General features: G+C 42.8%; 1 protein-coding gene across 2 annotated transcripts in view; it reads right to left on the reverse strand.

The window, feature by feature from the left end:
* The window catches only part of ripor3 (RIPOR family member 3), a 57762-nt gene extending 33680 nt beyond the window's left edge, over nt 1-24082 (reverse strand). The window contains exons 1-2 of one of the 2 annotated variants that reach the window (XM_023983700.2): nt 23971-24082; nt 7056-7163 (exon numbers count right to left, since the gene is read on the reverse strand). In XM_023983700.2, the coding sequence (XP_023839468.1) occupies nt 7056-7153 (98 nt within the window). In that variant the 5' untranslated portion in view covers nt 7154-7163; nt 23971-24082. Of the gene's footprint in view, nt 1-7055; nt 7168-23970 lie in introns of both variants that reach the window. The other variant, XM_023983692.2, reaches the window with a different exon arrangement.
* Nucleotides 24083-26117: the final 2035 nt, after the last annotated feature.

The raw sequence follows: 26117 nt of genomic DNA on the forward strand, positions 1-26117 counted from the left end.
CCCAGTCCAGGCATGGCGTCCAGCCCAGCTCCATGGCCGGAGCCCTCCTTTGCGCCGATGCCCAGTCCAGGCACGGCGTTCAGCCTGGCGCCACCGACACTAGTCACCCCCCCTACCCTCACCATTTGGTTTTAGGTTTTGCGGCCGGAGTCCGCACCTTTGGGGGGGGGGGTACTGTCACGCCCTAGGATCAATGCCAAGTGTTGGCTGGAGTGGTGTAAAGCTCTGGACTCTGGGGCAGTGTCACGGTCTTGATAATGGACGGACCAAGGCGCAGCGTGTGTTGGGTTCCACATATTTTATTTAATGAACTAGAGCACCCCCTAGTCACGCCCTGACCTAACACTCCATAGAGAGTCCTTGGATCTCGGCCGTCGAAAACCATTTCATGAAGCTCCCAATGAACAGTTATTGTGCTGACGTTGGTTCCAGAGGCAGTTTGGAACTCGGTAGTGAGTGTTGCAACCGGGGACAACCAAGGACAATTTTTATGCTCTATGCGCTTCAGCGGTCCCATTCTGTGATCTTGTGTGGCCTACCACTTTGCGGCTGAGCCATTGCTGCTCTTAGACGTTTCCACTTCCCAATAACAGCACTTACAGTTGACCGGGGCAGCTCTAGCAGGGCAGAAATTTGCTGAACTGACTTGTTGGAAAGGTGGAATACTATGACAGTGCCAGTTGCGGTCAGTAGTTGTGGTCAATAGTTGTGGTAAGTCATTGTGTTGAAGGTTCTTTGGTCCCTACAGTATGGACCTGGTCAGTAGTTGTGGTCAGTAGTTGTGTGGTCAGTAGTTGTGTGCTTGTGGTCAGTAGTTTTGTGGTTGTGGTCAGTAGTTGAGGTCATAACTTATATGGTTCAGTGGTTTTGTGGTTATAAGTTGTGTGGTTGTGGTCAGTAGTTTTGGTTTAGTAGTTGTGGTCAGTAGTTGTGTGGTTGTGGTCAGTAGCTATGGTCAGTAGTTATGGTCAGTAGTTGAGGTCAGTAGTTGTGGTCTGTAATATTGTTCAGTAGTTGTGTGGTTGTGGTCAGTAGTTGGGGTCAGTAGTTGTGGTCTTTAGTGGTTAGTCGTTTTGGTAAGTAGGTGTGTGGTCAGAAGTTGTGTGGTTGTGGTGAGTAGCTAGTTGTGGTCAGTAGTGGTCAGTAGTTTTGTGGTTGTGGTCAGTAGTTCTGGTTCAGTAGTTTGGGTCAGAGGTGTATGGTTGTGGTCAGTAGCTGTGGTCAGTGTCTAAACTACAGTTGTTGCGTGTGAAAACTGAAAGAAGTGCGATGAGAAGTGATCTGGTGAAATATGAAGCGAGTGAACGGAGACAGCTTCACTCCATCCAATCAGAGCAGCAGGATCAACGTACATCCCGCTCTTCTCTTTACAGACAGACAGTGGAAATCTTTCTCACACTCTTCATTGGTCTGTGTGGTCGTATGTCACCATGAAAGCTTTATAATGAGATATCCGTTGACAAATTTGAATAGCAGAGAAGTTAACTTGTTAGGAAAGTGGTAAAAATGTCAGTTGTTTTAAAATTATACAGAAAATGTTGTTGATGCAGTTACTAAAACAGCTGTAACGTTGCATCAGTACCAGATAATGCAGTTCCGATTTCAGATTTGAATAGCAGGGAAGAGGACCAAGATGTCGTATGGTGCATTCGAAAAGTATTCAGATCCCTTGACTTTTTCCACATTTGTTACATTACAGCCTTACTCTAAAATTGATTAAATTAAACAAAATCCTCATCAATCTACACACAATACACCACAATGAAAAAGTGAAAGCAGGTTTTTTGAAATTTTAACAAAAAACGAACTGAAATACCTTATATACATAAGTATTCAGAACCTTTGCTATGAGACTCGAGATTGAGCTCAGGTGCATCCTGTTTCCATTTATCATCCTTGAAATGTCCACCTGTGGTAAAATGATTGGATATGATTTGGAAAGGCACACACCTGTCTATATAAGGTCCCACAGTGCAGGTCAGAGCAAAAACCAAGCCATTGGGTTGAAGGAATTCTCTGTAGAGCTCCGAGACAGCACAGTGGCCTCCATAATTCTTAAATGGAAGAAGTTTGGAACCACCAAGACTCTTCTTAGAACTGGCCGCCCCGCAATCGGGGGAGAAGGGCCTTGGTCAAGGAGGTGACCAAGAACCCGATGGTCACTCTGACAGAGCTCCAGAGTTCTTCTTTGGAGATGGGAGAACCTTCCAGAGTACAACCATCTCTGCATCATTCCGCCAATCAGGCCTTTATGGTAGAGTGGCCAGACGGAAGCCACACCTCAGTAAAGGGCACATGACAGCCAACTTGGAGTTTGCCAAAAGGCACTTAAAGACTCTCAGACCGTGAGAAACAAGATTCTATGGTCTGATGAAACCAAGATTGAACTCGTTGGCCTGAATGCCAAGCGTTACGTCTGGAGGAAAAACCTGGCACCATCCCTACGGTGAAGCATGGGGGTGGCAGCATCATGCGGTGGGGAAGTTTTTCAGCAGGAGGGACTGAGAGACTAGTCAGGATCGAGGGAAAGAGGAATGGCGCAAAAACAGAAAAATCCTTGATGAAAACCTGCCCCAGAGCGCTCAGGACCTCAGAGTGGGGCGAAGGTTTACCTTCCAACAGGACAACAACCCTAAGCACACAGCCAAGACAACGCAGGAGTGGAATCGGGACAAGTCTCTGAATGTCCTTGAGTGGCCCAGCCAGAGCCCGGACTTGAACCTGATCTAACATCTCTGGAGAGACCTGAAAATAGCTGTGCAGCGACGCTCCCCATCCAGCCTGACAGAGCTTGAGAAGTGGTACGTGAACATGTATTCACCCCCTTTGCTATGAAGCCCCGAAATAAGATCTGTCACAACCAATTACCTTCAGAAGTCACATAATTAGTTAAATCAAGTCCACCTATGTGCAATTTAAGTGCCACATGATCTGTCACATGATCTCAGTATACATGTATGTACCTGTTCTGAAAGGCCCCAGAGTCTGCAACACCACTAAGCATGGTGCACCACCAAGCAAGCGTCACCATGAAGACCTCGCCAAACAAGTCAGGGACAAAGTTGTGGAGAAGTACAGATCAGGGTTGGGTTATAAAAAAATATCAGAAACTTTGAACATCCCACGGAGCACCAGTAAATCCATTATTAAAAAATTGAAAGAATATGGCATCACAAAAAACCTGCCAAGAGAGTGCCGCACACCAAAACTCACGTACCAGGCAAAGAGGGCATTAATCAGAGAGGCAACAAAGAGACCAAAGATAACCCTGAAGGAGCTGCAAAGCTCCACAGCAGAGATTGGAGTATCTGTCCATAGGACCACTTTAAGCCGTAGACTCCACAGAGCTGGGCTTTATGGAAGAGTGGCCAGAAAGAGCCATTGCCTAAAGAAAAAAATAAGATAACACGTTTGCTGTTTACCAAAAGGCATGTGGGAGACTCCCCAAACATATGGAAGAAGTTACTCTGGTCAGATGAGACTAAAATCGATTTTTATATCGATTTTTTCAAGGAAAACGCTATTTCTGGCGCAAACCCAACACCTCTCATCACCCTGAGAACACCATCCACCATCCACACCATTGAAGTTTTTCATCGGCAGGGACTGGGAAATTGTTCAGAATTGAAGGAATGATGGATGGCGCTAAATACAGGGAAATTCTTGAGGGAAACCTGTTTCAGTCTTCCAGAGATTTGAGACTGGGACGGAGGTTCACCTTCCAGCAGGACAATGACCCTAAGCATACTGCTAAAGCAGCACTCGAGTGGTTTAAGGGGAAACATTTAAATGTATTGGAATGGCCTAGTCAAAGCCCAGACCTCAATCCAATTCTCAATCGAATCTGTGGTATGTCTTAAAGATTGCTGTACACCAACAGAACCCATCCAACTTGAAGGAGCTGGAGAAGTTTTGCGTTGAGGAATGGGCAAAAATTCCAGTGGCTAGATGTGCCAAGCTTATAGAGACATACCCCAAGAGACTTTCAGCTGTAATTGCTGCAAAAGGTGGCTCTACAAAGTATTGACTTTTGGGGGGGGGGGGGGGGGGGAATAGTTACACATGCTCAAGTTTTCAGTTTTCTTGTCTTATTTCTTGTTTGTTTCACAATAAAAAATATTTAGCATCTTAAAAGTGGTAGGCATGTTGTGTAAATCAAATGATACAAACCTAAAAAAAAATCTATTTCAATTCCAAGTTGTAAGGCAATAAAATAGGAAAAATGCCAAAGGGCGTGAATACTTTCGCAGGCCACTGTATGTCACCATGAAAGCTTTATAATAACAACGTATGAGGACCACTGTCAAGTGCTGTTCACGCTTAGCACAATAAACTTAGTAACTTTGATAAATTGTTTATCATAACGCACTACGCATTATTACAGGCGACAGGTTCTGTACACATCATTGCTTTCTGTATCAGAAAGTACGCCTTGCCCTCTTTGAAGTCTCGTAGATTGATGCGTTGCACTCTTTTTGTTTATAAAGCCCTCTTGACTTGCATAAACTTCTGCCATACCTTACTTCATTGTTACAGACGTACGAGCTGCCAGACTCGGTCTCAAGGATGGCTAACTCTGAAGATCCCTTCGATATCCACTGAGTTAGGTTAATCTGATTTTATTTTTTTTGCAATTGGAAGCGCTGGTGCCTCTGGGGCAATTCAGATGGCTGAATGAATGCCTTTTTACTGAAGAATGTGTTTGTTTTATATGATTGTGTTTTGCATTTTGTGTATTTTGATGTGTATATTGATGTGTATAGAGTGTATTGATGTGTATGTTTGATACAGGGCTCATCTGTAAAAGAGACCTTGGTCTCAGCATGACTCCCTGTCAAAATAAAGGTTAAATAAATCAAATAAATAGCCTCAGTTTTCCTCTGTCCCTCTCTGCTTTGAGGCAGGAAATGCATTCCAGTGTGTTGCTCCTGGGTTCTTAAGATGACATCACGTCCCCCTTTGCTAACCCATCAGAATTGCAGAAGCGTTTTAGTGCAAAAAAAAGTGTGACAGTTGGTAGAGCATGGTGCTTTCAATGCCAGGAGGTTTGATTCCTACTAGGGCCACCAACACAAAAAAGTATGCACTCACTACTGTAAGTCACTTGAGCGCGCTGGATACAGTATTTCAGAAACAGCCGCTCTCCTGGGCTTTTCACTCATGACAGTGTCTAGGGTTTACCAAGAATGGTGCGACAAACAAGAAACATCCCGTCAGCGGCAGTCCTGTGGGCAAAAACAGCTCGTTCATGAGAGAGGTCGAAGAAGAATGGCAAAAATCATGCAAGCTAAAAGGCGAGCGACCAACAGACAAATAACGGTGGAGTACAACAGTGGTGTACAGAACGTCATCTCAGAACGCACAACTCGTCGATCCTTATTATGGATGGGCTATTGTAGCAGACGACCGCACTCCACTCATATCAAATAAAACAAGAAGAAGTGTATCCAGTGGGCACGTGCTCACCAACACTGGACAATTGAGGTGTGGAAAAACTTTGCCTGAAACATGACACCAAGTTCAGTTTACTTGAGGGGTCTGCGCAATCCCCAGACCTCAACTCAATAGAGCAACTTTGGGATGAGATGGAACGGGTTGCTGTCCCATATGCTACGTTTGTATTAGTGTTCAGTAAATATGACACAATTTTTTTTGAAAATCTCCCCTCTCCAACTGGCAGCTATGTCTTACACTCATGATATGATATACACAGCGCATAGCAAACTAAGGGCTTTGGGTTGGAATGAATATTCATTAAGGGTGTGTTCGTACATTCAATCTTGATTGCCAGAGTGTGCTCAGAGTGAGCTCTGGGCGTTCAAAAATTCAGAGCGTTGTCAGATTGTCCATTTGTAAATGCAGAGCGTTTCGCTCCCGGAGTGTTCAGAGCGCACTCTGGCAGAAGAGTAGGGTTGATCCGAACGTTCTGACCTCACAAAAGCAGTCAAGCACCCAAGCTAACTGGCTAACGTTGGCTAGCTTGCTAGGTACTTCCAGACACAAATGAGAGAACACCTCACTCTGACCATTTTATTCACCCTAGCAGAGCTGGTTAGGCTGTTTTCATGTTATCCAGAGCGCTGGTGACTGTAACTGTGCTGCTGGCACAATTTAATTACCTTTTTTGCCGACGTTTACTGACACCGGCCATATACAACGGGTTTTGAGCATTTGTAAACTCATCAGTTATTCTGCGTTCTGGCACACTCAAACGAGAGTGCTCTGAAATCGAAGTAGATAGCCAGAGCGAATTTACATGCACCCTATGACTGTATTTTCTTCTGCTGGCTCACCTCTTGAGTTCTACTTGTCTCACTATTCGTTATTGATATTCGTTATTGATAACGTACTGTAAGTAAGTCAAGCATAAGTCAAGCATTGGAGTGATTCAGTCATAAAGTCCTTTTTATTTAACCTTTATTTACCTGTTGATTGTTTAACTGTTGTTGATTGTTGTCCTTGTGACTGAGTTGCTTAATGAAGTATTTATATCTGTCTATCTAGAATACAAGGTGGTTGATTGGCAGGCAAGACTGAGGTTGTGGGAGGAGGCTGACTGTCTCTTGTACTGGATAGTGATTGACTATCTCTAACACTGGTCAAGTGAAGTGATTGGCTCTCTTGCAGAACAATATTTGTGCCTGAGGCAATCTGGGAAGCGCTCTTTTCACGCCACTTGATACCAAAGTGACCTTTTCGTTACAGGTTAGATTAAGATTAGGAAAAGGGTTAGGGTTAGGGAAAATGCTCCCCTAACCTGCTACGAAAATCACTTTGTAATGAAGTGGCATGAAAAGTGTGTGTCCCTGTCAGCAAAGACATCCATACACACTAATAAAGAGTGAATGTGTGGGGGTTGATAGGGTGATTATATGTACATGTATTTTAGACTGCAGGGAACAAGCTCCTGTTGAGCTGGTCAGGATTTTCATGGTTCCATAGCCATGGGTCTGATAGTTCAGTTGATTGGACCATGATGTGTGACCATGTTACACGTGACCATATTATATGATAGTTGTTTATCACCTTAGTGGTCGACTAAGGATGTCACTCACCGGCGGCGTCCACTCACGGGGCTGAACCTCGTGAAGGAGCAGCTCCTCTGGACCACGCACCCGTCCGCGGGACACTCAAACCGCAGCTTCACCGACATTGTCCACTGCCTGCCTGACACACACACACACACACAATGTTGATTTAGTTACTGTACATTCTGCCTACAGTGAACAGACTGGGCCTTAATCACTCAGGTTATTTTACAATTCCAGGTTTTCTAGGATCCCTCTTACAATGTTGGAATTTTGAAATGTAAACAAAGTTTAATTGTTTTGTTTCACAGTAAACATTGCTACATTGATAATGAAATCAAACACCCATACTCACAGCACCAGAATACTTTCTCTCTCTCTTCTATCTCAAGGACACTAACCTTAAATGGTTTTGGCCAGAAAAGCTGGTTACTTGTATTGATGGCACTGGGCCCTGTATATTAGAAAGGACTTTTCTCCAATCCAGATAAACAGGATAGGAAGGATTTTTTCTACCACAACATAAAAAGAGTTTCACTCCTTCATCCCCTCATCCATCCTCCCCCCTCACACACCCTCTTGTGAAGCCAGAAAGACACATAGCGGTCATCATCAATATTTTTTAAATAATTTGACAGCCCTAGTTTTGTACTGTCTCCCCTCATATGTCTCAGTTTGTTGTCATCCACTTCATTTGTACATTCTTTAGTGTCAGATGGCTTTTTACTCTCTTCCATAGCCCGCCAGCATCTCACACACACACACACACACACACACACACACACACACACACACACACACACACACACANCACACACACACACACACACACACACACACACACACACACACACACACACACACACACTCCCGCTTTGTCTCTGTGTAAGTTAGGCTCAGATCTAGGCGAGGGCCATGGAGAGATACTGAGATTGAGAACCCAGAACTTCTCATCCTCCCTCGGGTTGTAACTCATGCAATTTCCTGCCGGAGGTAGAAATTTGCACAGAACTAAGCAATAGTTTGGACAGGATTTTTTTGTTGTTGCTGTTACTCACTAATATAGGCAACTAAGTGAAACCAGACATATAAAATATCAACACTTTAAAAAACAGTATACAACTACTCAAATATATTGTAATTGTGCTTGAAGACAGCATATTCTCCGACAACCCTAGAAAATAATAAATTTTGACACAGAAGAAGTAAACATCTAAACATGTCTTGTTCCCCATCTCCAGTGTGGGTGGGAGCCTTGTACATGTTTATATCTACAACTAAACAGGATTTGCTTGAGAGGCCATAATGACCAATGCAGCCATTTGTATATCAACATCAAATAATTTCTGGATAACAATTAAGTACCTTACTTTGATTGTTTTCAATTAAAATGATCATAATGAAACCAAAATAGCTTCTTAGCAAAGAGCAATTTCACAAGCAAGAATTTTGCTAGGCCTGTTTGGGCGTGGTCTGAGTGGGGAGGGTAAAACTGAAAACTAGCTGTTATTGGCAGAAAAGTTAGGATCTCTCGTTCTTATTGGTCTATTAATTACCGCCTGGTAATGTCACCAGGCAGGCCAAAACTCCATCCCACCAAAACAGGCAGAAATGTCAGGAGGTCTTTTTAAACAGCTCTTACACTAAAAGGGCATTATCATTTTCACAGTATTATTCCAACCTCATAGTGTGGAAATATATAGAAAATCATGTTTTTGACTGCACTGGGCCTTCAATGTTTCTACTCAATGACGCAATGCAGGGTTATCCAGTTTAAGATGGTACTTTCTGTTTTGCTATGGAGGTAGCACAAGATCAAAGAGACTCAAGGCTAAGGCAAATCAGCAAATCAGCCTATTAGAATACTTTATGTCAGTTTGTGTCTAATGTGTCACTGGACATACTCTAGCCTAGCACATCTCTGCTGCAGTACTGATTTATTGTAATTGTGAAAGATTCTAAGGGAAGTAATGGTCAGAGTAACCAAGAGAAGTAATGGTCAGGGCATCGCGAGTTGCGCAGCGGTCTAAGGCATTGCATCGCAGTGCTTGAGGTGTCACTACAGACCCAGGTTTGATCCCAGGCTGTGTCACAGCTGGCCGTGACCGGGAGACCCATGAGGTGGCGCATCCTTGGCCGGCCAGGATGTCCTTGTCCCATCGTGCTCTAGCAACTGCTTGTGGTGGGCCGGGCGCCTGCAAGCTGACTTCAGTCGCCAGGCTGGCTGGCTTCCGGGTTAAGCGAGCAGTGCGGCTTGGCAGGGTTGTATTTTGGAGATGGCGTGGCTCTCGACCTTCACCTCTCCTATGTCCGTACGGGAGTTGCAGCGATGGGACAAGAGCGTAACTACCAATAATAATAAAACATTTAAAAAATGGTCTAATATGCGAAACAACCATGCCAAGAGGTGAAGTAAAAGTGTAGGCTCGAATAGAGATCAAGACAGAGACTGACAAGAGGCAAATGTTACGTTCACACACTCTCCGAGAAAGACCTTTGGATCTCCTGAGGTAACTTCAGCGTCTGTGTATGTTTGGATCCTTCAGCTTTCAGTGTCAGATCTACACAACCACGAGAGAAAAAATGTACACAACAGGGGAGGGACTCAGCGAGATTAACTTAAAACATTTTTTGGGGCACATCTGAAAACGGTTACAGTCTCCCTATGAGAGATTTGTCCCCAACAGTGGACAAATAAACAGGGATGATTTGAGTGGGAAGGAGTTGACTTCATGAGAGCCATCATCACACATGTTCCAACACACGGCTTTAATAAACACATCTCCTATGCTCTCTGAGAATGTATGGCTCAGATGGTGTTTGGGGCGGCATGTACCATTTCCATAATAATGTTAGCGCTGGTATATTTGTAGGAAGTGAAAAAGGATTAAGATGGCCAATGAAGTTACTGAAAGTCTTTTAATCTTGACACCGGGTTCACTTTGACTCGGATAGCCGTGTCTCTCCACATGACAACGCTGCAGTTACCAAGCCCGGGCCAACTGAAATATTAGCACAAAGAAAGGATCCAGTAACAAAAATGTCCTTGTGGAAACTAAAGAGACAATCTGGAGAATCACAACTCACAGTTCTTGTTTGCTTGTTTCTTTGCTATTTTCCACGAATTGCCCCAGATTCACTAGAATTATTCTCATATTTGACACAAAGTCAAAACATTATGTCAAGGCAGTGTTGAAACCTGTATTTTATGATTCCACTTAGTCGGTGTTGACTTTTACAAACCTGCATTGTTATTTAGTTGCCTGAATACCTCCCCTCATGATACAAAAAGGCGGCATAGTCTAGTAATTTAGTCCACATTCTAAAGTCATGTTCAACATTATTGGCACCCTTGATAAGGATGAGCAAAAAAAGACTGCATAAAATAAATGCTACAAATACTGAGCTATATTGTATGCTCCAACCTTATATATATTATTTTATACTAATACAATTACTCAGCGAAAGAGATTTTGTTTAACAAGTCAATTGATTTTCTTTTAAATTATTGGCACCCCTGTTCTTCAATTCCTTTCAATACCTCACCTTGTGAGCATAAAGGCACTGAGCCTTTTTCTAAAATGTTTCAAAAGATTGGAGAACACATTGGGAAGGATATAAGACCATTCCTCCATACAGAATCTTTCGTGATCCTTGATATCCTTCATTTGCACTCATGACCTGCCATCTTAAATTCAAACCACAGGTTTTCAATGGGCTTCAAGTCCGGAGATTGCGATGGCCATTGCAAAATGTTGATTTTGTGGCCAATTAACTATTTCTTTCAAACCAGGTTTTTTGGTTGTGTACACAGTTAAGCAGATGTTATACTGTAGCAGGTGCAGCGAAATGCTTACGTTACTAGCTCTTAACAATGCAGTAAAATGTCAAACAAGTACACAAATAATTCAAATGTTATTGTATACTAGAAATCAAGAATGTTCCAATTAACAACCCAAATAGCACTGTAACAGTAATCAAAATGTAATCTATACATATTTACACCAGACAAATGTACACAAGATATACTTAGAATGATATGTACAGTAGTAGATATATTAGAGTGACTTATGTCAAGAATCTAGTATATGTCAAAAATCGTTGTGGATTTTAATGTGTGCTTGGGGTTATTGTCTTGCTAGAAGATCCACTTGAGTTTCAGCCTTCTGGCCGAGACAACCAGGTTTTTGGCGGAAATGTCCTGGTACTGGGTAAAGTTGATGATGTCATTGACCTTAACAAGGGCCCCAGGACCAGTGGAAACACCCTCCTTTTGAAGCGTCAAGTCTGTTATTCGAACTCAATCAGCATGACAGAGTGACCTCCAGCCTTGTCCTCGTCAACACTCACGCCTGTGTTAACGAGAGAATCACTGACATGATGTCAGCTGGTCCTTTTGTGGCAGGGCTGAAATGCAGTGGAAATGTTTTTGAGGGATTCAGTTAATTTGCATGGCAAAGAGGGACTTTGCAATTAATTGCAATTCATCTGATCACTCTTCATAACATTCTGGAGTATATGCAAATTGCCATCATACAAACTGAGGCAGCAGACTGTGAAAATGTATATTTGTGTCGTTCTCAAAACTTTTGACCACGACTGTATATATAAAAAACATTCTTAAAAAGTTGACATCACTATAGAAAGAATTGGCGTTGTGTAAACCCTTTTAGTTTTCTTTGACTGATTGAGGATGTTGTCTATTGTAATGATGAGCATTCTTTTCAGTTAGCCGGATCTTTTGGCTCTGTTCACCTAAAAGAGCCGTTCATTTTTCTGCCAAACAGCTCTACGTTGAGTGATGTGTGGACCAGAATGAGGATCTCTCCGCACTACCTAATGAATGGCTATTTTACAGATGCGATCCGGTTCCTGACGTTCACCAAAAAGAGTAATTCAAAAAGAGCAGTTCATTCGCGAACAACCCATCACTAGTCTATTGCAGTGAGTGTTTCTTGTTGTTACTAAGTCACTGTTTTGGGAAGTGATGTTTCTCCTCTCTTCTCTGCATGTTGAGCATAGCTGTTCACTCAAGGGACTGTTACTCATCAATGCACTTTAACTCCAGCATGACCGTTCCCCAAGAGCCAGTCAGTTTCCTTTGGCTCTGAGCCACAGATGACGGGGCCTCGCAATGCATAATCTGATAATCATAATAGTATGTCTGTTTCTCTGCTCTCCTCGCAAAAAAACAAACAACGAGCCTCTCCTAAGGAGGCATTTGTAAAGTATAAACACTCTGGAACATTTGGACCTATATGGAAATAGAGCGTATGGAAGTTGTTGAGCCCAATTAAGTCCATTGTGCAACGTATATTTAAGCAATAAGGCACGGGGGGGTGTGGTATATGGCCAATATACCACGGCTAAGGGCTGTTCTTAGGCACGATGCATCCCGGAGTGCTATTATAAACTGGATAACAATGTAATTAGAGCAGTAAAAACAAGTGTTTTGTCATACCCATGGTATACGGTCTCATATACCACGGCTGTCAGCCAATCAGCATTCAGGGCTGGAACCACCCAGTTTACAATATACAGTGTATCCCAAAAGCATTGTGTGGTCAATGCATTTTCCTCAGGGGAAAAAATGATGTTAAGAAGTCATGCTCACTCTGTTTGGGGCTCTCCTAAAGATTTACAGAAGTCTGAGAGAGGGGAATGACAAATTGTGAGTGAGTGAGTGAGTGAGTGAGTGAGTGAGTGAGTGAGTGGAAGTGATTGATGTGAGTAAAAGGTGACGTGGAGTGCGGTAGAAAGTGAGGACGGATGGAGAGAAGAGAGAGAAGAGAGAGAGAGAGAAGAGAGAGAGAGAGAGAGAGAGAGAGAGGAGAGAGAGAGAGAGAGAGAGAGAGAGAGAGAGAGAGAGAGAGAGAGAGAGAGAGAGAGAGAGAGGAGAGAGGAGAGCGAGGGGGGAGATGATAAGGGGGCGACGGAGAGGAGAGAAGTGACGAAGAGAGAATCAGTGTAAGAGGTGTAAAGGAGTCGACGTGTAACGGAGCGAATCGGAAGCGAGTAGATACATGTTTTCACTGACACTGAAAAGCTGTTTCACAGAGATGGAGGAATGGGGAGGTGAAGGGGTAGGGGCTACAGAGGGAAACCAAGAATCCCCAGAAAGCAGCATTTATTGAGCAGGGTGGAAGGTGGAGGGTGGGGAGCGCACAAAATGTTCCACCTTTTTGTTTTGAGTTTTACTGACTGTACAAGAGGTAAGGAGACTATAAGCGTTTCTCCATATGCTGTGGTTGAGTAAAGAGACATGTGAATTGTTGTTTCCTAGGAGATAACATCCTGCAATTGTGTACGTAATTCATCCTCCAACCACAAGGGAGAGGAAAGCAACGGAGTGCATCGTTCAATTCTATCGGTGTATGGGTATGTATGCATATGCATTAATTTAGACTTAGAGAGTAATGCCAAGAGTGTGCAAAGCTGTCATCAAGGCAAAGGGTGGCTACTTTGAATAATCTAAAATATATTTTGATTTGTTTAACACTTTTTTGGTTACTACATGATTCCATATGTGTTATTTCATAGTTTTGATGTCTTCACTATTATTCTACAATGTAGAAAATAGCAAAAATAAAGAAAAACCCTTGAATGAGTAGGTGTGTCCAAACTTTTGACTGGTGCTGTACATGCAAACATACTGTATGAATACTCCCCGCATCCCACCCAAGAGAGAGGGAAAAAGAGACATGCCCCAAATCAGTTCCTTGTGTTTCCAGCTTCACATGTGCTTGTGTACATTGGAGAAGGGGGCCTGTGTTTACATGTGAGAGGTATGACGTATGCTGGGCTCTCATAAGGGGGCTACTCACACGTCCAGAGCCAGCCCCACCAAGAGACTGTGTAAATCACTCACAGGTCAGCAGTAATTGTTAAGAAACAGCCTCCCCAATGGGCAGAAAGGTCCACAATAGGGCCCAGAGGAGGGGACCCTGACACAAACACACACATAGACAGACCTAGGCTACACACTTCCCCCAATATACCTACACAATACTCACATACACTACATGACCAAAAGTATGTGGACACCTGCTCGTTGAACATCTCATTCCAAAATCATGGGCATTAATATGGATTTGGTCCTGTCTTTGCTGTTATAACAGCCTCCACTCTCCAGGGAAGGCTTTCCACTAGATGTTGGAACATTGCTACTGGGACTTGCTTCCATTCAGCCGCAAGAGCATTAGTGAGGTCGGGCACTGATGTTGGGCAATTAGGCCTGCCTCGCAGTCGGCATTCCAATTCATCCCAAAGGTTTTCGATGGGGTAGAGGTCAGGGCTCTTTGCAGGTCAGTCAAGTTCTTCCACACCAATCTCGCAGGTAGCGTTCTTCTGTATGAACCTCACTTTGTGCACGGGGGCATTGTCATGCTGAAACAGGAAAGGGCCTTCCCCAAACTATTGCCACAAAGTTGGAAGCATAGAATCATCTAGAATGTCATTGTATGCTGTAAAGTTAAGATTTCCCTTCACTGGAACTAACAGTCCCAACCATGAAAAACAGCCCAGGCCATTATTCCTCCTCCACCAAACATTATAGTTGGCACTATGCATTCAGGCAGGTAGCGTTCTCTTGGCATCCGCCAAAACCAGATTTGTCCGTCGGACTGTCAGATGGTGAAGCGTGATTCATCCCTCCAGTGAACACTTTTCCGCTGCTCCAGAGTTAAATGGCGGCAAGCTTTACACCACTCCAGCCAACGCTTGGCATTGCGCATGGTGATCTTAGGCTGATGTTGCTTCCAGAGGCAGTTTGGAACTCTGTAGTGAGTGCTGCAACCGAGGACAGACGCTTCAGCACTTGGCGGTCCCATTCTGTGAGCTTGTGTGGCCTACCACTTCGCTGCTGAGCCATTGTTCTTCCTAGATGTTTCCACTTCACAATAACAGCACTTACAGTTGACCAGGTCAGCTCTAGCAGGGCAGAAATTTGACGTACTGACTTGTTGTAAAGGTGGCATCCTATGATGGTGCCACGTTGAAAGTCACTGAGCTCTTCAGTAAGGCCATTCTACTGCCAATGTTTGTCTATGGAGATTGCATGGCTGTTTGCTCGATTGAATACACCTGTCAGCAACGGGTGTGCCTGAAATAGCCAAATACACTAATTTGAAGGGGTGTCCACATACTTTTGTTTATATAGTGTATGTATACCCCCACACTCAGACATTCAAAGAAATAACAAACACATAAATAAGCACACACACACACAACCTGGACCACAGGCTAACCACTGGAACCCTCACCAGAGAGACCCTCTTGTAAAGAAAAGGCCCATAACGTGAATACCCATTAAACCTTGATACTAATTCTGTAACCAGAAACGATGAGACGCTTTAGCGCCATACAAGCCAGCAAAAACTTCCTTTAAACAGGAAGGTAAAAAAAAATGGGGAGATATTCGGGGTATATAATGGTTAGTCAAAATGTTTTCTCCAGATGCTGCATGCCTCTCTCCATGCTTGCTCTGTGTTCCCTTTTGGTGATGAACTTGGCCCCTGCATGATTTATCATGGCATCTTAATCATTCCCTTATTGTTGTCATACCTTCATCATGGCATAATTAACAGCATTATTTGTTTTCTGAAAGTGAATCAAATGTAAATCAAATGACATTTCTGCCTCTAAAGTTCAAGTCAAACCCTGTTTTGTAGTGCCAAATGTGAGAAATTATATCTGAACGATTGTTGCCCTTTCCCCATATTAGTATTGTGCTCATCAGTTATAACCTTTCTCTTAACAATAGGAAGGCCATTCATATCGATCTTCCAGGCAATGTCCCAAATGGCACTCTATTCCCTATAGAGTGCACTACTTTTGACCAGGGCCAATAGAGTACATTGTGTATAGGGAATAGGGTGGAACTTCAGACATTCAAATCAAATCAAATCAAACTTTATTTGTCACATGCGCCGAATACAACAAGTGTAGACTTTACCGTGAAATCCTTACTTACAAGCCCTTAAACAACAGAAATTAAGAAAATATTTACCAAGTAGACTAAAATAAAAAGTAATAATAAAAAGTAACACAATATGAATAACAATAATGAGGCTATATACACGGGGCACTGGTACCGAGTCAATGTGAGGGGGTACAGGTTAGTTGAGGTAATTTGTACATGTAGGTGGGGGTGAAGTGACTATGCATAGATAATAAACAGTGAGTGGCAGCAGTGTACAAAAGGGGGGGGGTGTCAATGTAAATTGTCCGGTGGCGATTTTATTAATTGTTCAGCAGTCTTATGGCTTGGGGGTAGAAGCTGTTGAGGAGCCTTTTGGTTCTAGACTTGGAGTTCCAGCACCGCTTGCCGTGCGGTAGCAGAGAAAACAGTCTATAAGTTGGGTGACTGAGTCTCTCACAATTTTATGGGCTTTCCTCTGACACAGCCTATTGTATAGGTCCTGGATGGCAGGAAGCTTGGCCCCAGTGATGTACTGGGCCGTTCGCACTACCCTCTGTAGCGCCTTATGGTCAGATGCCGAGCAGTTGCCTTACCAGGCGGTGATGCAACCGGTTAGGATGCTCTCGATGGTGCAGCTGTAGAACTTTTGAGGGTCTGGGGACCCATACCAAATCTTTTCAGTCTCCTGAGGGGGAAAGGCTTTGTCGTGCCCTCTTCACGACTGTCTTGGTAGTAATCGCAGTTCTGATGTCCAGAAGTTATTTTCGGTCATAAGAGACGGTAGCAGCAATATTATGTACACAATAAGTAAAAAAATAAGTTACACAAAACAAAACAAAAATAACAAAATGGCACAATTGGTTGGGAGAACGTAAAACGTCACCCATGTTCTTCGGCGCCATCTTGATTCAAAGCTGTTATGAAAATCCCTCCGGAATCAATACATAGATGATCATCCTTAAGAATAAAATAGGGAAGACTCCACTTCCTGACTTACATAAAAGACGGTTCTTGGAGTATTCATGTAGGTCTATACCGTGGGAGCATCAAAGGATGTCCCGCACCTCTCCAAGACCTGTATATGTGTATGTATATGTATACTTCGATGGGGTGGATTCAAAGCAGAAGTAAACTTTTGGTTGGACCTTATGTGCAATTGACCAATACATTTATCTTAATCTAAATGTGTGTCGTCGGTCGAGGCAGACAATGACAATTATTTAAAGTGTGTGTGTGTGCTTGTGTGCACATGCGTGTGCAGAGTGAGGAGGGAATACATTCTAATTTACTCTCCTGCTGACTCTGTGAATTGAAGGCAAACCTGGAAAAGATGTCAGATTCTGTTATGCGTTACTTGAATGCAGTGCTTGGCATAGGGAGGGAAAGGGAGGTGGGACTATGTGTCTGGCTATTCACTAGCCAGCAGGTAAAATTGCATAGAAACAGATGATAGTTTTCAATATCTTATATGAAGAAAGTTTTATGTGCACTTTGACTTTATGTGAATATAATGTGAATATAATGTCTTTCCCATGCAACATTCTGCATCATTATGATCACCATATTGTTGTTTTCCCCCCAAAAACATGCTAATAAAATGTGATGAGCAGGGCCAGTTCCAAGAGTTCTAAGTGGTCGCTAGTGGGCCCCCAATCCAAAACATATATTATTATTTTTTATTAATATTTTATTTATTTATTGGGGGGGGGGTGACTCGCGGGGGGGGGGGGGGGTGACTCAGTCGGGGTCTCAACTTACTGTTGAGAGTAAGAATAGTAGAAAACACCAGGTGCAATTTCGAAATTTAGTAGTGCATTAGCAGTTTTTCTCTTGTTATGTCAGTCACAGACAGTCACTCAATTAGCCATGTCAGCTGACAATTTTGAGAGTGGTGGTTAGTCTCGCCAGCTATCTATACTTAGTAGTAGTAGTAATCATGTCCGAATACCGACCAGGCACACAGGGCACGTGCCCAGGGGCCCTGACCTCCAGGGTGCCCCCATTGATTTTGTTAAACATTCTCACTCAGATATTATATTAACATGGCATACATTAAGTCATTACAAAATGTGTAGAATTGCAGGAAATTAGCTATAAAACTGAAGATATTATCTGAAAATTATCTGTTATTGCCAGAGAGGTTTGGAACTGTCTTTCTTTTTTATCTATTAACTACTTTACTGCATGGTGATGTCACCTTGGAAGGCCAACACTCCATCCCAACAAAACAGCCTGAAATTTCCGGCAGCTCTTACCAACAGCTCTTACACTAAAAGGGCATTATCATCATGTTCACAATTTCACAGTATTATTACAACCTCATAGTGTGGAAATATATATGAAATAAGAAAAATACAGTTTTTGACTGCACTGGGCCTTTAAAACTGGTGATGAGGAGACTGGTTAAACAGTCAATATTTCAGGGAAACAAACAAATGGTTTTAACAATTCCCTTTAGAAACAAAGAGGGTCACATGCACACGATTTCCACAGTGTCAACAAAAATAAAGGCGGGTTTTTTTGGTTTAAACCCGAGCACAAAATCTCTCCCCTTTGGTATTTGTAGAGAGCCACTTGAAAGCCTGAGAGATGACAGGGCAGACAGAGACAGATCCACGAGGAGTTCAATCAAGGCTTCTTTCAAGTTGATATTTTTGTTCTGTTTTGTTTTAATGGATCCCAGAGCTACTGGTGCCCTGCATCCTGTTTGTGTGGAATGCCAGATGGGCTGTATTAGTGCTGCATCCCAAATGGCACCCTATTCCCTATGGACCCTGGTCAAAAGTAGTGCATTACATGTTCATAGGGAATAGCATAACAAGCTTCCCCCATGACTAGACTCCTGGGATCATGGCTCCTGTACAGTGGCCCTGAAGGGACATTCATGACTTACACTGGACCTTATTTACTTTAGGCTGTAATGGATACAATAAAGGACACAGAGGACAGTACATACTGTCCAGTAAGTGTTCTTTTTATTATTGCTCACCTTCCCTCTCTCTCTCTCTCTCTCTCTCTCTCTCTCTCTCTCTCTCTCTCTCTCTCTCTCTCTACACACCTCAGTTGGAGGCAATGGGATGTTGGCTCTCGTTTGAAATGCAAAACACTCACAGGCCTGCATCCCATTCCCATCCATCCTCTATTACTTCTCTCCTCATTCTTATTTTCTAAACGACTTATGTTCCAGGCAGAGGCAAAATCCCATTGCGGGAAGAAAAATAAGAATTCACAGTGGAAGAATCAGTATTAAATGCTCTGGTACACCAGTGGGAAGTATAGCCATTGAAGTCACTGCAAAACTTTTGCCCCCACAACAACTAACATTCAGCAGAACTCCTAGCTCAATAAATTTATGATAAAGCCTTGTTTCCTATCAGCACTGTACCTTTTTATCGGCATATGCCAATGCCTCCATACATTACTAATGTAAATGGTCATCTGGAAAAGTAAAACCGGATATCTGACTCCAGAGGATGGGGGTGCATAGAATTTTCCTATGTGTGCCATGGCATAGTTCCACAAATACCTTCCTGTAGTAGATGCCATTGTTCTCCAAAGCCACAGAAAGTGACACCATTTTTCTCCAAAGCCACAGAAAGTGACACAATCCTATTAATTATCATAGATGAACAGCTACTGCCGACCTGTTTTGGTCAATCTTATTCCTTATCTTTATTGGCTATGGACAGGCTAACTCTATCATAATGTCTAGTTAATCATTGCAACTCAGTAGGCCTACTGTTACAAGGGAGCCTTCTGCGGATGTTTCCGTAACACAGTCTCTTTTCTTGCTTCAGAGTTACACATTTTTTCCTCTCAGAGTAATCAATGTTTTGGGTGTTAGGCACCATTCTGGGTATTATTTCGAAGCCAGGGAGGGATGTGTGTGGTTGTGTCCCAAATTAACCCTATTCCCTATGTAGTGCACTACAAGCTAGGAGGCTTCCTCCCTGGGGGTTGAGGAGGGAACATGGGGGACACAGAGGTCATGTGTCAGTCTTAAAAGGAAATCATTTGCAAACCTTTGCTAATGCTAGCTAACACATTCCATTTGTTTTCTGTTAGCCAAACATTATATACCAACTGTACTAATCGATATTCACATGCCGTTCTTATATGGCCTATTATCTAATATGTAATTCATTTGAAAGCTTTATTTTTCTCAGTAAAACGATACAGTTCTGATCAGATAATTTAAAAAAAATCCCATTTACTTTCTACAGTATTTGGACAGCCATTTGTTGTTGTTGCCTTTCCGGAAGGCTAATTTGTTTACTTAAGATATTCGATTTTTGGGGGATTGAAATGAAGATCTTGGAATATGGCTAGCTGCCATAGAGTTTATTATGTGCATGACGGAGTTGACATAAATCCACCTTATTTAGACAGTCCGGATACTATCAACAAACCAAGGTTATTATAGTAAACTAAAATTGAAACTAAAACAAAAGCTAATCATGAAAATACTATTTTATAAACTGAAATAGAATAACTAATAAACCCGTTTGAAAAACTAAAACAATACTGAAATTATTATCTTTGACTCCAAAAGGAACTACAAATAAAATAAAACCATCATGAATTATGTTCAGTTAAAAAATAAATTGTCTACATTTTGGGTAAAAATTGAATGGGGGTTTCAAGCAAAAAAAATGTATGTGGTTTTCAAGCTTCTGAATCTGGCGGTCCCATTGAGAGGATGTTGCCACGAGCAGCACCACAGATATTGGTTACGTTCCCCTGCTCAGACATTGCATGTATCAACCAGTAGTAGACTGCACAATATATTGATCAAATTAATCTTGTCTGAGAGAGATTCACATGGTTATCAAAGCATCACGCCAGGCTAAGCCTATACGAAACACAGCCCTTATTTTAAGTGTTTCTAAAATCCCCTATGGGAAAAATGAATGGTGAAAAAACAATACGAACCATTTCTCTGTCTGTCCTCTAGGTTTTATCGGTATTATGACACCTCCACTGTGGGGCTTTATTGACAGAGTGAAAAAAAGGAACCCTGTACAGATAAAAATATTCCAAAACATGCATCCTGTTAGCAATAAGGCACAAAAATAAAACAGCAAAAATGTCGCAAAGAAACTAACTTTATGTCCTGAATACAAAAGCGTTATGTTTGGGGCAAATCCACTCTTCATATTTTCAAGTATAGTGGTGGCTGCATCATTTTCTGGGCATGCTTGTCATCGGCAAGGACTAGGGAGTTTTTTAGGATAAAAAGAAACAAAATAGAGCTAAGCACAGGCAAAATCCTAGAGGAACACATAGTTCAGGCTGCTTTCCAACAGACTGGGAGGCCAAATATGCACTGTTTTAGGTTGTTGTCATGCTGAAAGGTGAGTTTGTCTCCCAGTCTGTTGGAAAGCAATCTGAACCAGGTTTTCCTCTAGGATTTTGCTTGAGTGGCCTAGTTACAGTTTTGACTTAAATTGGCTTGAAAATCTATGGCAAGACCTGAAAATGGCTGTCTAGAAAAGATCAACGACCAACTGGACAGAGCTTGAAGAATTTTTTTAATAATCCTGTATGGGCCTCTTGAGTGGCATAGTGGTCTAAGGCACTGCATCGCAGTGCTAGCTGTGCCACTAGAGATCCTGGTTCGAGTCCAGGCTCTGTCGCAGCCGGCCGCGACCGGGAGACCCATGGGGCGGCACACAATTGGCCCAGCGTTGTCCGGGTTATGGGAGGGTTTGGCCGGCAGGGATGTGCTTGTCCCATCACGCACTGGCAACTCATGTGGTGGGCCGGGCACAGTGCACGCCTGACAGGTGTACAGTGTTTCCTCCAACACACTGGTGCAGCTGGCTTCCGGGTTAAGTGGGCATTGTGTCAAGAAGCAGTGCGGCTTGGCTGTGTTGTGTTTTGGAGGACGCATGGCTCTCGACCATCGCCTCTCCCAAGTCCGTACCAATTGGGTAAAAAAATCTGGTACAAATATTGTACAATCCAGGTGTGCAAAGCTCTTAAAGACTTACCCAGAAAGACTCACAGCTGTAATTGCTGCCATAAGCGGTTGAATATCTAATAAAGATAAATTATATTATATTTTTTAAATGTAAATCTTTCTTCCACTTTGACATTAGAGTGTATTTTGTGTAGGTCATTGACAAACAAATGACAATTAAATCCATTTTAATCCCACTTTGTAACACAACAAAATTTGGAAAATGTCAAGGGGTGGGAATACTTTCTAAAAGCACTGTACATGGTGTGATAGCTGATACTGTGGTCTATACAAATATATTTTTCAAATGTTGTTAAAATGAAGAAGAAATATTTGTGGGAAAAAAGATGGGATTGTCCCGATTTACAAGAATAACTATCATCACAGAGATAGACCTACACTCTAAGAGAAAATGTCACGCCCTGACCATAGAGAGCCTTTTATTCTCTATGTTGGTTAGGTCGGGGTGTGACTAGGGTGAGTACTCTAGTTTTTTTATTTCTATGTTGGCCTGGTATGGTTCCCAATCAGAGGCAGCTGTCTATCGTTGTCTCTGATTGGGGATCATATTTAGGCAGCCTTTTCCCACTGGGTTTTTGTGGGATCTTGTTTTTGTGTAGTGCCTGTGAGCACTGCCTTTGCATCACGTTTCGTTACTCTTTATTGTTTTTGTGAGTTTCATTTAATAAACATGTGGAACTCTACGCACACTGCGCCTTGGTCCATTTATTCCAACGATCGTGACAGAAAAAGGTTATTGGCACAGTGAATTCCATGTTAATGGCTTGTCTATGCAAGGTAATGGATCCTGAGAGCTACTCAACTGACGTCTTTATTTTTCACTTTTATTTAAAAACATTTACCTCTTTCACTGAATTCCATCACCATACGGTATGGGGGAAAAAACAGTTCTCACAACTGGAACTGAAACATTCATTCCTGGCTTGGATTTTCTCTCCCTTTCAGAGTTTCATATTTCTCAAGCGAGTAGTTTAATCTGGAATTCAGTTTCAGGTTCTCACAAAATGGCATCAATGCGAGTTGCAGGGGGGTGGTGGAGGAAGGGTGGGATGGGGATTGATGGGTGGGATCGAGTGGACGAGGGTGGAGGGAATGGAGGGTTATGATGACAGTACACTACTAAGTGGGATAGTACCATTGAAAGCATGTCCTGGGTCTAAGGCATTGTTCAGTTATTTTTAAGAGGTATAGTCTAGCCATTTTTCATAATTTTGTCATATTTATCTTTAAATTAAGGATTGCAGCAACCCTCCATGTCACCCTGCTAATAAGCCTACATGGGACATGTCTGACTCTTCCTTGGAGGCTGCTTTTGATTAGCGTGTGTCAAAGCTCTGTTAGCCCTCATTACTCACATCAAAATGGGTATTACTTCAGAATAGACATCATCTGCTTTGCAATCTCTGGGAGAAACCCCAAGATAAAGTAGCCCAAAGAGAGCCCTAGTGTACAGTAAACAAAAACACCACTTCTACACAACCTCCATGCAATGTTATACAGTATTTAACTCGAAGCTAGAGGTTCCCCCACCTGTGGAAAGCACAGCTTGAAAGCGTTCAGTCCACTCAAGTTTTCCCATCAGAAAGATTGTGGCTCACCATTTTCCGTGAGCACGTGCCAGAGTTTGAAAAATAAACACGGAGGCTGCAGACTTGTGAGAAGACATGAGGCTTACTTGTTTTGAAATATCGCCCTGCAGAAGTCAAACCTCTGCTCCAGCCTTGTTGTTTATGTTTGATTTGGCAAGCAACAGTCCAAAGGGTTCATGAGAAACTATGGCCGACATGCACTGTAAACAACTTCATCATCTGTATAGGCTCTCGGCAAATGCAAACATGTTTTTGGGCTAAAAGTCTCATTTTCATCCCCTGGAAACAAAATTGTACGTATGACTGTCATCCTGATGAGCGATTTCCTTGAAATGTAAAGGTGGACACTGAATGAACACAGCCAAAGCATGCAATACCTTTGACAGAGCAAGAGGCAAAGTAAATAATGGAAGTACAGTAATAGCACTGAAAGCAAATGTTTGACCTTACCTGATAGAAAACACACTCCTATCCTAGGGTGAATGTGTATCCGACAGCCTCTTGAAGTGCCTCTGTGCTGCTCATCTCCAGAGCTACTGGGGTGTGTGTGTGTGTGTGTGTGTGTGTGTGTGTGTGTGGTGTGTGTGGTGTGTGTGTGTGTGTGTGTGTGTGTGTGTGTGTGTGTGTGTGTGTGTGTGTGTGTGTGGTGTGTGTGTGTGTGTGTGTGTGTGTGTGTGTGTGTGTGTGTAGGGTGGGCAGCTGCATGCTTGACTCCTGATTGCAGAGAGACGGCTAAGCTGAGAGGCTCCAGGAGGTAGAAGTGACACTTGATTCCGAGAAGCTGCTTGGAAGAGAGGCTCGACACATCAAATACTACAGCAAACTCTCTCTCCCTCTCTCTGCTGCCACTCTCTCCTCTGCATCCTCTCTCTCTCCTGCTCCGTGTCATTCCCCCTCTCACGTCCAAGTTAAGGGTCTCCACTCCACTCCTCCCCTGCACTCTTTTCCCCAACCCCATATGCTTTGTCATTTCTCTCTCTTTTTCTCTCTCCTTCTCTTCCCCCCGCCCATTGTTTTCAGTGTCATTTCTCTTCTTTGTCTTGCTGGCCCAGAGTTACTTCAAAGCTGTAAATGAAAATGCCTCAGAGCCCTCTCCCCCTCCCCTTGGTCAGTTTCACGTTTGGCAGCTTGACTAAAACAGAAAACTTGGCAATCACACCATCCATACAGCTCTATTACACAGTTATTGCAACTCTACTACACAAAGGAATAACCCAAGAGGTGTCATGTGGGGAAACCAGCAATACCGAGAAATTAAATTAAATTAACCCACAATACAAAATGTCTCTAGAGGTCCCAAATATAACATTTTGAGAGAAGGGCGACATATAAACACTTTCTCCCTTTCCCTTTGAACACGTGCAAAAAGAGATAAGGAATGCAAGAGACTTATTTAGCGGGCTCCACTTCACTCCCCATGTCATGTGACGGAGTAGACAGAGTTGAAGCATCTGTGTGTGGAGAATCTTTCGGTACCTGTGATTGGCTCTTCAACATGTGTCAAAGAGCCACATAAAGCATAATCTCACCCGGTTCTATTGTGAAAAAGAATAGCTTTAACAAACAGAATCCTATTACTGGATCTGATCAATCTTTACGCTACGCTTAATATTTTACTTGCTGTATGTTTACAGACTATGCTACTGGTCTAATCACTCTGTTGATGGTTCATGCTGACATATCAATGACATTCACCAAATATTCACAGACTTAGTTTAGACCATGGAACGTTTATACTTTCATGATCCACCTTTATCTGATTACAACTGCACATATTTTAGCATTCTAGATGTACTGTTTTGGAGTAACACAAATACTGCTCCCATCACAGCAAGAGACCATGCATTCAGCTGTACTGATATCTTGTTCTGTATGTAGCCAGTGATCTGTACTGTATATGACCTGTCTGTGCATATGTCTAATGTGACATAATAGCGCCCTCTGTTGTTGAATGTGTAACTTGCAAAATAAATTAGACTCATCTCTTCATTGAAGTGCAGATTATTCACCCCACTTATCCATGGGTCAACAGCATCACTTCGTTTCCATGGATGAGGCAAGATAAAAATTATCGCATGTCAATCGTACTAACACACCAGCCCATCCAGAAAACCCAGACAGGCCAACAGGACAAAAGATGGACCAGCCCATCTGACATTTGACCGCACTGCCCTATGGCCAGTCCATTTCTGCATTCATATAATGTTATATGGAGAATGAACATAAACAGTTAGGTTATGGAGTGGAACTGACTAATCAGGCAGTCAGCTCATTGGCTTCTTCTTAGTGAATTTGAGAGGAAAATCCAGGCAGATAGTACCTCCTAATGGAGCCAGACAGTGAGTACCAGCTATCCCAACTTGCTTGAAACAATGACTAGAAGATAGAAACAACTTCACTGAGAAAAGCAGAGAAGTTTAAGGTCGAAATCATTAAAAAAAGATTGGACTTTCTAGATTTCTCTGGGCTGAGTTCCAAGCGAATTAAGAGAGCAGTGAGAAGGGGGAGCGCAGGGAAACAAGACAAATGTCGGGCATTGCAGGGGAGCACGGAACAGATGCCTAACTTCTTTAACCCTTACAGAACCAAATATGTTT

The sequence above is a fragment of the Salvelinus sp. IW2-2015 genome, linkage group LG1 (assembly GCF_002910315.2).
Source record: "Salvelinus sp. IW2-2015 linkage group LG1, ASM291031v2, whole genome shotgun sequence".
Classification (NCBI taxonomy): domain Eukaryota; kingdom Metazoa; phylum Chordata; class Actinopteri; order Salmoniformes; family Salmonidae; genus Salvelinus; species Salvelinus sp. IW2-2015.